The 12,338-nt window shown below is 44.1% G+C and overlaps 1 protein-coding gene across 2 annotated transcripts in view; it reads left to right on the top strand.

Annotated features, from left to right (window-relative positions):
- Window positions 1-400: 400 nt before the first annotated feature.
- The window catches only part of TMIE (transmembrane inner ear), a 34,782-nt gene continuing 22,844 nt past the window's right edge, over window positions 401-12,338 (top strand). Inside the window, exons 1-2 of one of the 2 annotated variants that reach the window (XM_074536534.1) lie at window positions 401-635; window positions 7,670-7,787. In XM_074536534.1, the coding sequence (XP_074392635.1) occupies window positions 426-635; window positions 7,670-7,787 (328 nt within the window). In that variant the 5' untranslated portion in view covers window positions 401-425. The remainder of the gene's footprint in view (window positions 636-7,669; window positions 7,788-12,338) is intronic. The other variant, XM_074536585.1, reaches the window with a different exon arrangement.

The raw sequence follows: 12,338 nt of genomic DNA on the forward strand, positions 1-12,338 counted from the left end.
AATTCCAAGGACAGGAATTCCAAAGGCAGGAATTCCAAGGGCAGGAATTCCAAGAGCCGGAATTCCAAGGGCAGGAATTCCAAGGGCAGGAATTCCAAAGGCAGGAATTCCAAGGGCAGGAATTCCAAAGGCAGGAATTCCAAGGGCAGGAATTCCAAAGGCAGAATTCCAAAGGCAGAATTCCAAAGGCAGAAATTCCAAGGGCAGGAATTCCAAGGGCCGGGATTCCAAAGGCAGGAATTCCAAGGGCAGGAATTCCAAAGGCCGGGATTCCAAGGGCCGGGATTCCAAAGGCAGCAATTCCAAAGGCAGCAATTCCAAGGGCTGGAATTCCTCCCGGAGCCGGCGCCGCTCCCGCTGCTCCCGACCCCCCCTCCCGGGGCTCCGTCACCGACACCGCCTCATTAACTCCCTCTCATTAATTAATGAGCGGCCCCTGCGCTGCTCCGCCCTCAGGCTCCGCTGCCAAAGCCAGGCCGGGAATTCGCCCGAGATCCCAAAAAAATAAAAATTCCAGGGAAAAATCCCGGAGGAGAAAAGAAGAGAAAATGGCGTGGGAGCCAAAATGGGAATTTTTGGGATTTTCCTGCCTGGTCCTGCTCCCATCCCGACTTTCCCTGGCGCAGCTGATCGAGGTGAGGAATCCAAAAAAAAAAAAAAATTGGGAATGAGGGATTTCCCTGGAAAACATCCAGCTGGGAGTTTAAGGTGGATCCAATTTTTTTGGGAATTTTTGGTGTTTCCTCAGGAATTTCTGAATTTTGGAATCACAAGTTTTTTTCTGGGTTTCAATCAGTTGAGGAGCGAGGCAAAAATGATCCTAAAAATTTTATTCCTGATGGATGATCCCAATAAAAAAAAAATTTGGGAAAATTTTGGGAATATTTGGGATGGGTTTTCCTTCTCTCCCACCTTCCCTCATTCCCAGGAATCCTGAAAAAACCTAAATTTCATGGAATTGTGGGATTTCGTGGAATTCCATGGAATTCCTGCCCCTCCACGGGAGCTTTTCCCCGAGGATGACTCTGCATTCCCAAATTTATTAAAAATCTTGGAATGATCCAGGAGGGAAAAGCGGCTGCCAAGGCCTGGCTGCAATTCCAGAGGGAAATTCCAGCCTGGAACACAAATCCCAAAAACTTTCCCTTTTCCCTTTTCCTGCCCCACCTGGGAATTCTGGGACTAGAAAATTCCAGGAATTTCCCAGGATTTCAAACTTCTCAACTTTTTCATATTTTTCCCAGAATTTCTGGCCTCACATCCCTGAATTATCCCGATTTTTTTTTTCCCAAAGATTTCCACCCTCTCACCCATTTTCCTGATTTTCCCAGGATTTCCGGCCTCTACTCCCTCTTTTCCCATTTTTTTTCCAGGATTTCCCTTCCCTGATTTTTCCCAGGATTTCCAGCCTCTTTTCCCTCTTTCCCCATTTTTTTCCAGGATTTCCCTTTCCATATTTTTCCCAGGATTTCAAACCTCTCATCCCTTTCCCAGATTTTTCCCAGCATTTCCAGTCTCTCATCCTTTCCCTTCTCCTGTTTTTTCCAGGATTTCCCTTATCCTGATTTTTTTCCAGGATTTCCTTTCCATATTTCTTCCCAAATTTCCACCTTCTCATTCCTGTCCTTTTCCATATTTTTTCCAGGATTTCCAGCCTCTTCTCCCTCTTTCCCCATTTTTTTTCCAGGATTTCCCTTCCCTGATTATTCCCAGGATTTCTGGCCTCTCCTCCCTGCCCTTATCCTGATTTTTTTCCAGGATTTCCTTTTCCATAATTTTTTCCCAGGATTTCCCTTCCCTGATTTTTCCCAGAATTTCCAGCCTCTCATCTCTCCCTTCCCACATTTTTTTCCAGGATTTTAAATCCCAGATTTTTCCCAGCATTTCCAGCCTCTCATCCTTTCCCTTATCCTGTTTTTTTCCAGGATTTTCCTTCCCATTTTTCCCAGAATTTCAAACCTCTCATCCCCATCCTTTTCCATATTTTTTCCAGGATTTCCTGCCTCTTCTCCCTCTTTCCCCATTTTTTTCCAGGATTTCCCTTTCCATATTTTTCCCAGGATTTCAAACCTCTCATCCCTTTCCCAGATTTTTCCCAGCATTTCCAGTCTCCTTTTCCTTATCCTGTTTTTTCCAGGATTTCCCTTTCCTGATTTTTCCCAGGATTTCAAACCTCTCATCCCTTTCCCAGATTTTTCCCAGCATTTCCAGTCTCTCATCCTTTCCCTTATCCTGTTTTTTCCAGGATTTCCCTTTCCTGATTTTTCCCAGGATTTCCATCCTCTTCTCCCTCCCTTTCCCTTTTTTTTTTCCACAATTTCCATCCTCTCACTCCTGCCCTTATCCTGATTTTTTCCAGGATTTCCTTTCCATATTTCTTCCAAAATTTCCACCTTCTCATTCCTGTCCTTTTCCATATTTTTCCCAGGATTTCCAGCCTCTTCTCCCTCCTTTCCCATTTTTTTCCAGGATTTCCCTTCCCTGATTATTCCCAGGATTTCTGGCCTCCCCTCCCTGCCCTTAACCTGATTTTTTTCCAGGATTTCCTTTCCATAATTTTTTCCCAGGATTTCCCTTTCCTGATTTTTCCCAGAATTTCCAGCCTCTCATCTCTCCCTTTCCACATTTTTTCCAGGATTTTAAATCCCAGATTTTTCCCAGCATTTCCGGTCTCTCATCCTTTCCCTTATCCTGATTTTTTCCAGGATTTCCTTTCCATATTTTTCCCAGAATTTCAAACTTCTCACCCCCATCCTTTTCCATATTTTTCCCCAGGATTTCCAGCCTCTTCTCCCTCCTTTCCCATTTTTTTCCTGGATTTCCCTTTCCTGATTTTTCCCAGGATTTCTGGCCTCTCCTCCCTCCTTTTCCATATTTTTTTCCAGGATTTCAAACCTCTCCTCCCTGCCCTTATCCTGATTTTTTTCCAGGATTTCCTTTCCATATTTTTCCCAGAATTTCCAGCCTCTCATCCTTTCTCTTATCCTGTTTTTTTTTGGTTTTTTTCCAGGATTTCCTTTCCATTTTTCCCCAAGATTTTTGGCCTCTTCTCCCTCTTTTCCCATTTTTTTTTCCCAGGATTTCCAGCCTCTCATCTCTCCCTTTTCCATATTTTTTTTCCCCAAGATTTTTGGCCTCTTCTCTCTCCCTTTGCCATTTTTTCCTGGATTTCCCTTTCCTGATTTTTCCCAGGATTTCTGGCCTCTACTCCCTGCCCTTATCCTGATTTTTTTCCAGGATTTCCTTTTCCATATTTTTTTCCAGGATTTCCCTTCCCTAATTTTTCCCAGAATTTCCAGCCTCTCATCTCTCCCTTTCCACATTTTTTCCAGGATTTTAAATCCCAGATTTTTCCCAGCATTTCCAGTCTCTCATCCTTTCCCTTATCCTGATTTTATTCCAGGATTTCCTTTCCATATTTTTCCCAGAATTTCAAACTTCTCACCCCCATCCTTTCCCATATTTTTTCCAGGATTTCCAGCCTCTTCTCCCTCTTTCCCCATTTTTTTCCAGGATTTCCCTTCCCTGATTTTTCCCAGGATTTCCGGCCTCTACTCCCTGCCCTTATCCTGATTTTATCCCAGGATTTCCTTTTCCATATTTTTTCCCAGGATTTCAAACCTCTCCTCCCTGCCCTTATCCTGATTTTTTTCCAGGATTTCCTTTCCATATTTTTCCCAGAATTTCCAGCCTCTCATCCTTTCTCTTATCCTGTTTTTTTTTGGTTTTTTCCAGGATGTCCCTTTCCATTTTTCCCCAGGATTTTTCGCCTCTTCTCCCTCTTTTCCCACTTTTTTTTTCCCAGGATTTCCATCCTCTCATCTCTCCCTTTTCCATATTTTTTTCCCCCGGGATTTTGGGCTTTTTCTCCTTCCCTTTCCCACTTTTTTTCCAGGATTTCAAACCTCTCCTCCTTTCCGTATTTTTCCCAGGATTTCTTCCCTCTCATTCCCAACCCAATCCCTGCTTTTCCCCCATCCCCTCCTACCTGAGCATTCCATAAATCCAGGAATCCTCTCCTGCTGCTCCAGGAAAAAAATTCCAGGTTTTCTGAGCTCCCCAAGGGGAGAAATGAGGCAGAACTTCCCCTGACAGCGCAGAATTCCCAAATTCTCCTTCCCTGAATCCCAAGGACGACCCAGCCAGCCGGAAAAATTCCCATTTTATTCCAGAAAACAAAAATAAAACATCCAACCCCCAAAAAATTGGGACAAACAGCGAGAATTCCTGGATCTGCTTTGTTTATTCCAGGTTTTTTTTTTCCTGGAAAAGCAAAAAGCTCTGTGAGGAGTTTATTCCTGGAAATAATTGGATAATGGAATTATCCTGGATAATTCGATTCCGGCTCAGCCAGGCTGGAGCGAACAGAGGAGGAAGAAAAAGCCGGAGAGGAAAAGAATTCCGGCAGCTGGAAAAATTCCCAAAAAAACCCCAAAAATAAAGGAAAAAAAAAGCAGGGAAATATTTTAAAAATGAGGCAAAAATCCCTTAAAATATTGGATTTGATTGAGGAAAAGTTTGGATCACTCCCAGGCCTTTGGAGGAATTCCCAGAGCTGGAAGTTTTCCCAAAATTTGGGAAGAGAATTAGAAAGTCCTGAGATGGCTCAAAATCCCAAAATCCCAGGATGAGCCCAAAAAAATCCCTAAATCCCAGGATGAGCCCACGATCCCAAAATCCCAGGATGAGCCCTTAAATCCCAAAAAATCCCTAAATTCCAGGATGAGCCCAAAAAGTCCCAAAAAATCCCAAAATCCCAGGATGAGCCCTTAAATCCCAAAAAATCCCAAAAAATCCCAAAAAATCCCAGGATGAGCCCTTAAATCCCAAAAAATCCCTAAATCCCAGGATTAGCCCATAAATCCCAAAAAATCTCTAAATCCCAGGATGATCCCAAAAAATCCCTAAATCCCAGGATGAGCCCTTAAATCCCAAAAATCCCTAAATCCCAGGATGAGCCCTTAAATCCCAAAAAAATCCCAAAATCCCAGGATGAGCCCAAAAAAATCCCAAAATCCCAGGATTAGCCCTTAAATCCCAAAAAAATCCCAAAATCCCAGGATTAGCCCTTAAATCCCAAAAAATCCCAAAAAATCCCAAAAAATCCCAAAAAATCCCAAAATCCCAAGATTAGCCCTTTAATCCCAAAAAATCCCAAAATCCCAGGATGAGCCCACGATCCCAAAATTCCTTCCCTGCTCCGGATCCCGGAGATCAGCAAACAATGGGATATCGAGGGATTTCTCTGGGAATTGGATCCCGGATCTGATCCAATCCTGGCAGGATAAATTTGGAATTATCCTTTATTCCCAATTTTGGGATAAAATTCCTGGAGGGATTGCTCAGGAATTCCACTTCCCAAAATTCCCAAAAAATCAGGAATTTTTTGGGGCACTGGGTTGATTCCAGCTGTTTTCCAGCTGCTGCTCCAAGGTTTTCCCTAAAAATTTCCCTGGAATATTTTGTAGGATTTCCATCCTTTAGGTTTAGGCTGAGTTTGTTTTTCCGTTAAAAAATTCCACAATTTTTATTTTCCCGGAATTCCCTGGTGATTCCATTGTGATCCACAGATTTCCAACATCCTGTGCTTCCATTAAAATCCATTGGCAAAGTGAATTTTTCCGGGAATTTTCTCACTGACGGAGATCCCAATCCCAAAAATCCATTGGAAAAGCAGGGGAAAGGAATTCCAGAGTGAACCAAGGAGAGGCTGGAAAAAGGAAATTCCTTAAAATTCCCAAATTTCTTGAGGTCTCAACAACCTCTCCTGTGCTCCCATCGCCTCCCGGAGTATTTTTGGGAATTTTTCCGTCCTGATCCACATTTTCCTGCTGGATTTTCCTGCTGGATTTTCCTGCTGGATTTTCCCTGTTTTTCCCTGTGTTTTTCCCTGTTTTTCCTGCTGGATTTTCCTGCAGGATTTTCCTGCAGGATTTTCCTGCTGGATTTTCCCTGTGTTTTTCCCTGTGTTTTTCCCTGTTTTTCCCTGTTTTTCCTGCTGGATTTTCCCTGTGTTTTTCCCTGTTTTTCCTGCTGGATTTTCCCTGTGTTTTTCCTGCTGGATTTTCCTGCTGGATAATCCTGCTGGATTTTCCCTGTGTTTTTCCCTGTGTTTTTCCCTGTGTTTTTCCCTGTGTTTTTCCCTGTTTTTCCTGCTGGATTTTCCCTGTGTTTTTCCCTGTTTTTCCTGCTGGATTTTCCCTGTGTTTTTCCCTGTTTTTCCTGCTGGTTTTTCCTGCTGGATTTTCCCTGTTTTTTTCCCTGTTTTTCCTGCTGGATTTTCCTGCTGGATTTTCCTGCTGGATTTTCCTGCTGGATTTTCCATGTTTTTTTCCCTGTTTTTCCCTGTTTTTCCTGCCGGATTTCCCCGCCGGATTTCCCCGCCGGTTTTTCCCGCCGGTTTTTCCTGCCGGTTTTTCCTGCTGGATTTTCCCTGTTTTTCCCTGTGTTTTTCCCTGTGTTTTTCCCTGTGTTTTTCCCTGTGTTTTTCCCTGTTTTTCCCTGTTTTTCCCTGTGTTTTTCCCTGTGTTTTTCCCTGTGTTTTTCCCTGTGTTTTTCCCTGTTTTTCCTGCTGGATTTTCCCTGTGTTTTTCCCTGTGTTTTTCCCTGTTTTTCCTGTTTTTCCCTGTTTTTCCCTGTGTTTTTCCCTGCTTTTCCTGCTGGATTTTCCCTGTGTTTTTCCCTGTGTTTTTCCCTGTGTTTTTCCCTGTGTTTTTCCCTGTGTTTTTCCCTGTGTTTTTCCCTGTTTTTCCTGCCGGATTTTCCCGCCGGATTTTCCCGCCGGATTTTCCCGCCGGATTTTCCCGCCGGTTTTTCCCGCCGGATTTTCCCGCCGGATTTTCCTGCCGGATTTTCCTGCTGGATTTTCCCTGTGTTTTTCCCTGTTTTTCCTGCTGGTTTTTCCTGCTGGATTTTCCATGTTTTTTTCCCTGTTTTTCCCTGTTTTTCCTGCTGGATTTTCCCTGTGTTTTTCCCTGTGTTTTTCCCTGTGTTTTTCCCTGTGTTTTTCCCTGTGTTTTTCCCTGTTTTTCCCTGTTTTTCCCTGTGTTTTTCCCTGTGTTTTTCCCTGTGTTTTTCCCTGTGTTTTTCCCTGTGTTTTTCCCTGTTTTTCCTGCTGGATTTTCCCTGTGTTTTTCCCTGTGTTTTTCCCTGTTTTTCCTGTTTTTCCCTGTTTTTCCCTGTGTTTTTCCCTGCTTTTCCTGCTGGATTTTCCCTGTGTTTTTCCCTGTGTTTTTCCCTGTGTTTTTCCCTGTGTTTTTCCCTGTGTTTTTCCCTGTTTTTCCTGCTGGATTTTCCCTGTGTTTTTCCCTATTTTTCCCTGTTTTTCCCTGTTTTTCCCTGTTCTTCCCGCTGGATTTTCCCGCTGGATTTTCCCGCTGGTTTTTCCTGCTGGATTTTCCCTGTGTTTTTCCCTGTTTTTCCCTGTTTTCCCTGTTTTTCCTGCTGGATTTTCCCTGTGTTTTTCCCTGTGTTTTTCCCTGTGTTTTTCCCTGTGTTTTTCCCTGTGTTTTTCCCTCTGTTTTTCCCTGTGTTTTTCCTGCTGGTTTTTCCTGCTGGTTTTTCCTGCTGGTTTTTCCTGCTGGATTTTCCCTGTGTTTTTCCTGCCGGTTTTTCCTGCCGGATTTTCCCGCTGGTTTTTCCTGCTGGATTTTCCATGTTTTTTCCCCAGGCCACCACGGCGCCTCCCAAGAAGAAGCCGGACCCGGTGACGTCGGAGACCGTGGTGATCTGGGGGCTGCGCCTGTGGCAGGTGGTCGGCATCTTCGCCCTCTTCGTCCTCTCCATCAGTGAGTCCTCCTCCGGAATTCCCGGGAATTTCCCTCCGGAAAACTCCCCAGGAGAGCGCTGGAATCCCGGGAATGCGCAAGGAAGGGATTCCGTGCCGGGAATGGCCGGGGGTTGGTCCTGGAGGTGTTCCAGGGATGGGGGATCGGCTCCGGCGCCGCATTCCTGACAAAATCCGGGATGGAGGCACCGGCTGTGGGATGCTGGGGGTTGGGAATCCTGGAATGATTCGGGTTGGGAATCCTGGGATGATTTGAGTTGGGAATCCTGGAATGCTTTGGGTTGGGAATCGTGGAATTCCTTGGGTTGGTAATCCTGGAATTCTTTGGGTTGGGAACCATGGAATGATTCAAGTTGGGAATCCTGGAATGCTTTGGGTTGGGAATTGTGGAATGCTTCATTTTGGGAATGCATTGGGTTGGGAATCATGGAACGATCTGTGTTGGGAATTGTGGAATGATTCTGGTTGGGAACCATGGAATGATTCAAGTTGGGAATCCTGGAATTCCTTGGGTTGGGAATCCTGGAATTCCTTGGGTTGGGAATCCTGGAATGCTTCGGATTAGGAATCATGGAATGATTCAGGTTGGGATTCGTGGAATGATTTGGTTTGGGAATCATGGAATTCTTTGGGTTGGGAATAATGAAATGCTTTGGGTTAGGAAGCGTGGAATTCTTTGGGTTGGGAATCATGGAATGATTTGAGTTGGGAATCATGGAATGCGTTGGGTTGGCACTCGCGGAATGATTCAGGTTGGGATTCGTGGAATGTTTCAGTTTGGGAATCATGGAATGCTTCGGGTTAGGAAGTGTGGAATTCTTTGGGTTGGAAATCATGGAGCTCTTTGGGTTGGGAATCATGGAATGATTCAAGTTGGAAATCTGGAATTCCTTGGATTGGGAATCCTGGAATGCTTCAGATTGGGAATCATGGAATGCCTCATATTGGGAATCATGGAATGATTTGGGTTGGAAATCTTGGAATTCTTTGGGTTGGGAATCATGGAATGATTCAGGTTGGGATTCCTGGAATTCTGTGGGTTGGGAATTATGGAATGCTGGGGGTTGGGAATCATGGAATGCTTTAGTTTGGGAATCATGGAATGATTCAGGTTGGGAATCCTGGAATGTGTTGGGTTGGCACTCGCGGAATGATTCAGGTTGGGATTCATGGAATTCTTTGGGTTGGGAACCATGGAATGATTCAAGTTAGATAATCCTGGAATTCCTTGGGTTGGGAATCCTGGAATGCTTCAGACTAGGAATCATGGAATTATTCAGGTTGGGGGTTCGTGGAATGATTTGGTTTGGGAATCATGGAATGCTTTGGGTTGGGAATCCTGGAATGCTTTGGGTTAGGAAGCGTGGAATTCTTTGGGTTGGGAACCATGGAATGATTTGAGTTGGGAATCCTGGAATGCGTTGGGTTGGGAATAATGGAATTCTTTGGGTTGGGAATCATGGAATGCATTGGGAAACATGGAATGATTTGAGTTTGGAATCCTGGGGTTCTTTAGGTTGGGAAACTTGGAATGATTAGGGTTGGGAATAATGGAATGCTGGGGGTTGGGAATCATGGAATGCTTTAGTTTGGGAATCATGGAATGCATTGGGAATCCTGGAATGCTTTGGGTTAGGAAGCGTGGAATTCTTTGGGTTGGGAACCATGGAATGATTCAAGTTGGAAATCCTGGAATTCCTTGGGTTGGGAATCATGGAATGCTTCAGATTAGGAATCATGGAATGATTCAGGTTGGGGTTCATGGAATGATTTGGTTTGGGAATCGTGGAATTCCTTGGGTTGGGAATCCTGGGATGCTTCGGGTTAGGAATCATGGAATGTGTAGGATTGGGAATCCTGGAATGTGTAGGGTTGGGATTCATGGAATGATTCAAGTTGGAAATCCTGGGATTCTTTGGGTTGGGATTCGTGGAATGATTCAGGTTGGGAATTATGGAATTCTATGGGTTGGGAATCATGGAATGATCTGAGTTGGGAATCCTGGGGTTCTTTAGGTTGGGAAACTTGGAATGATTCGGGTTGGGATTCCTGGAATTCTATGGGTTGGGAATCATGGAATTCTTTGGGTTGGGAACCATGGAATGATTCAAGTTGGGAATCCTGGAATGCTTTGGGTTGGGAATTGTGGAATGCTTCATTTTGGGAATGCATTGGGTTGGGAATCATGGAACGATCTGTGTTGGGAATTGTGGAATGATTCTGGTTGGGAACCATGGAATGATTCAAGTTGGAAGTCCTGGAATTCCTTGGGTTGGGAATCCTGGAATGCTTCAGATTAGGAATCGTGGAATGATTCAGGTTGGGGTTCATGGAATGATTTGGTTTGGGAATCATGGAATTCCTTGGGTTGGGAATCATGGAATTCCTTGGGTTGGGAATCCTGGAATGCTTTGGGTTAGGAATGGTGGAATTCTTTGGGTTGGGAATTCAGGAATGCTTCAGATTGGGAATCATGGAATTCCTTGGGCTGGTAATCCTGGAATTCTTTGGGTTGGGAACCATGGAATGATTCAAGTTGGAAATCCTGGAATTCTTTGGGTTGGGATTCGTGGAATGATTCAGGTTGGGAATTATGGAATGCTGGGGATTGGGAATCATGGAATGCTTTGGGTTGGGAATCATGGAATGATTCAGGTTGGAAATCTTGGAATTCTTTGGGTTGGGAATCATGGAATGATTTGAGTTGGGAATCCTGGGGTTCTTTAGGTTGGGAAACTTGGAATGATTAGGGTTGGGATTCCTGGAATTCTGTGGGTTGGGAATCCTGGAATGCTTTGGGTTAGGAATCGTGGAATTATTTGGGTTGGGAATCATGGAATGATTCAAGTTGGAAATTCTGGAATTCCTTGGGTTGGGAATCCTGGAATGCTTCAGATTGGGAATCCTGGAATGGTTTGGTTTGGGAATCATGGAATGATTCATGTTGGGATTCATAGAATTGTATGGGTTGGGAATCATGGAATTCCTTGGGTTGGGAATCCTGGAATGCTTTGGGTTAGGAAGCGTGGAATTCTTTGGGTTGGGAACCATGGAATGATTCAAGTTGGAAATCCTGGGATTCTTTGGGTTGGGATTCGTAGAATGATTTAGGTTGGGAATTATGGAATTCTATGGGTTGGGAATCATGGAATGCTTCAGATTAGGAATCGTGGAATGATTCAGGTTGGGATTCATGGAATTATTTGGTTTGGGAATTGTGGAATTCCTTGGATTGGGAATCCTGGAATGCTTTGGGTTGGGAATCATGGAATTCTTTGGGTTGGGAACCATGGAATGATTCTGGTTGGGAATCATGGAATTATTCAAGTTGGAAATCCTGGGATTCTTTGGGTTGGGATTCGTGGAATGATTCAGGTTGGGAATTATGGAATTCTTTGGGTTGGGAATCCTGGAATGATTTGAGTTGGGAATCCTGGGGTTCTTTATGTTGGGAAACTTGGAATGATTCGGGTTGGGATTCCTGGAATTCTGTGGGTTGGGAATTATGGAATGCATTGGTTTGGGAATCATGGAATGCTGGGGGTTGGGAATCATGGAACGATTCAGGTTGGGAATCCTGGGATTCTTTGGGTTGGGATTCGTGGAATGATTCAGGTTGGGAATTATGGAATTCTTTGGGTTGGGAATCCTGGAATGCTTCAGATTAGGAATCATGGAATGATTCAGGTTGGAGTTCATGGATTGATTTGGTTTGGGAATCATGGAATTCCTTGGGCTGCAAATCCTGAAATGCTTTGGGTTAGGAAGCGTGGAATTCTGTGGGTTGGGAATCATGGAATGATTCAAGTTGGAAATCCTGGGATTCTTTGGGTTGGGATTCGTGGAATGATTCAGTTTTGGAATTATGGAATTCTTTGGGTTGGGAATCATGGAATGATTCAAGTTGGAAATCCTGGAATTCCTTGGGTTGGGAATGCTGGAATGCTTCAGATTAGGAATCATGGAATGATTCAGGTTGGGGTTCATGGAATGATTTGGTTTGGGAATCATGGAATTCCTTGGGTTGGGAATCCTGGGATGCTTCGGGTTAGGAATCATGGAATGTGTAGGGTTGGGATTCATGGAATGATTTGAGTTGGGAACCATGGAATGATTCAGGTTGGAAATCCTGGGATTCTTTGGGTTGGGATTCGTGGAATGATTTGAGTTGGGAATTATGGAATTCTTTAGGTTGGGAATCATGGAAAGATTTGGTTTGGGAATCCTGGAATGATTCAAGTTGGAAATCCTGGAATTCCTTGGGTTGGGAATCATGGAATGCTTCGGATTAGGAATCCTGGAATGTGTTGGTTGAGATTCACGAATGCTTCAGTTTGGGAATTATGGAATTCTTTAGGTTGGGAATCATGGAATGCCTCATATTGGGAATCATGGAAGGATTCGGGTTGGAAATCTTGGAATTCTTTGGGTTGGGAATCATGGAATGATTTGAGTTGGAAATCCTGGAATGCGTTGGGTTAGGAATCATGGAATGTGTTAGGTTGGGATTTGTGGAATGCTCCAGTTTGGGAATCATGGAATTCTTTGGGTT

Source organism: Zonotrichia albicollis, chromosome 1, assembly GCF_047830755.1.
Source record: "Zonotrichia albicollis isolate bZonAlb1 chromosome 1, bZonAlb1.hap1, whole genome shotgun sequence".
Lineage (NCBI taxonomy): Eukaryota > Metazoa > Chordata > Aves > Passeriformes > Passerellidae > Zonotrichia > Zonotrichia albicollis.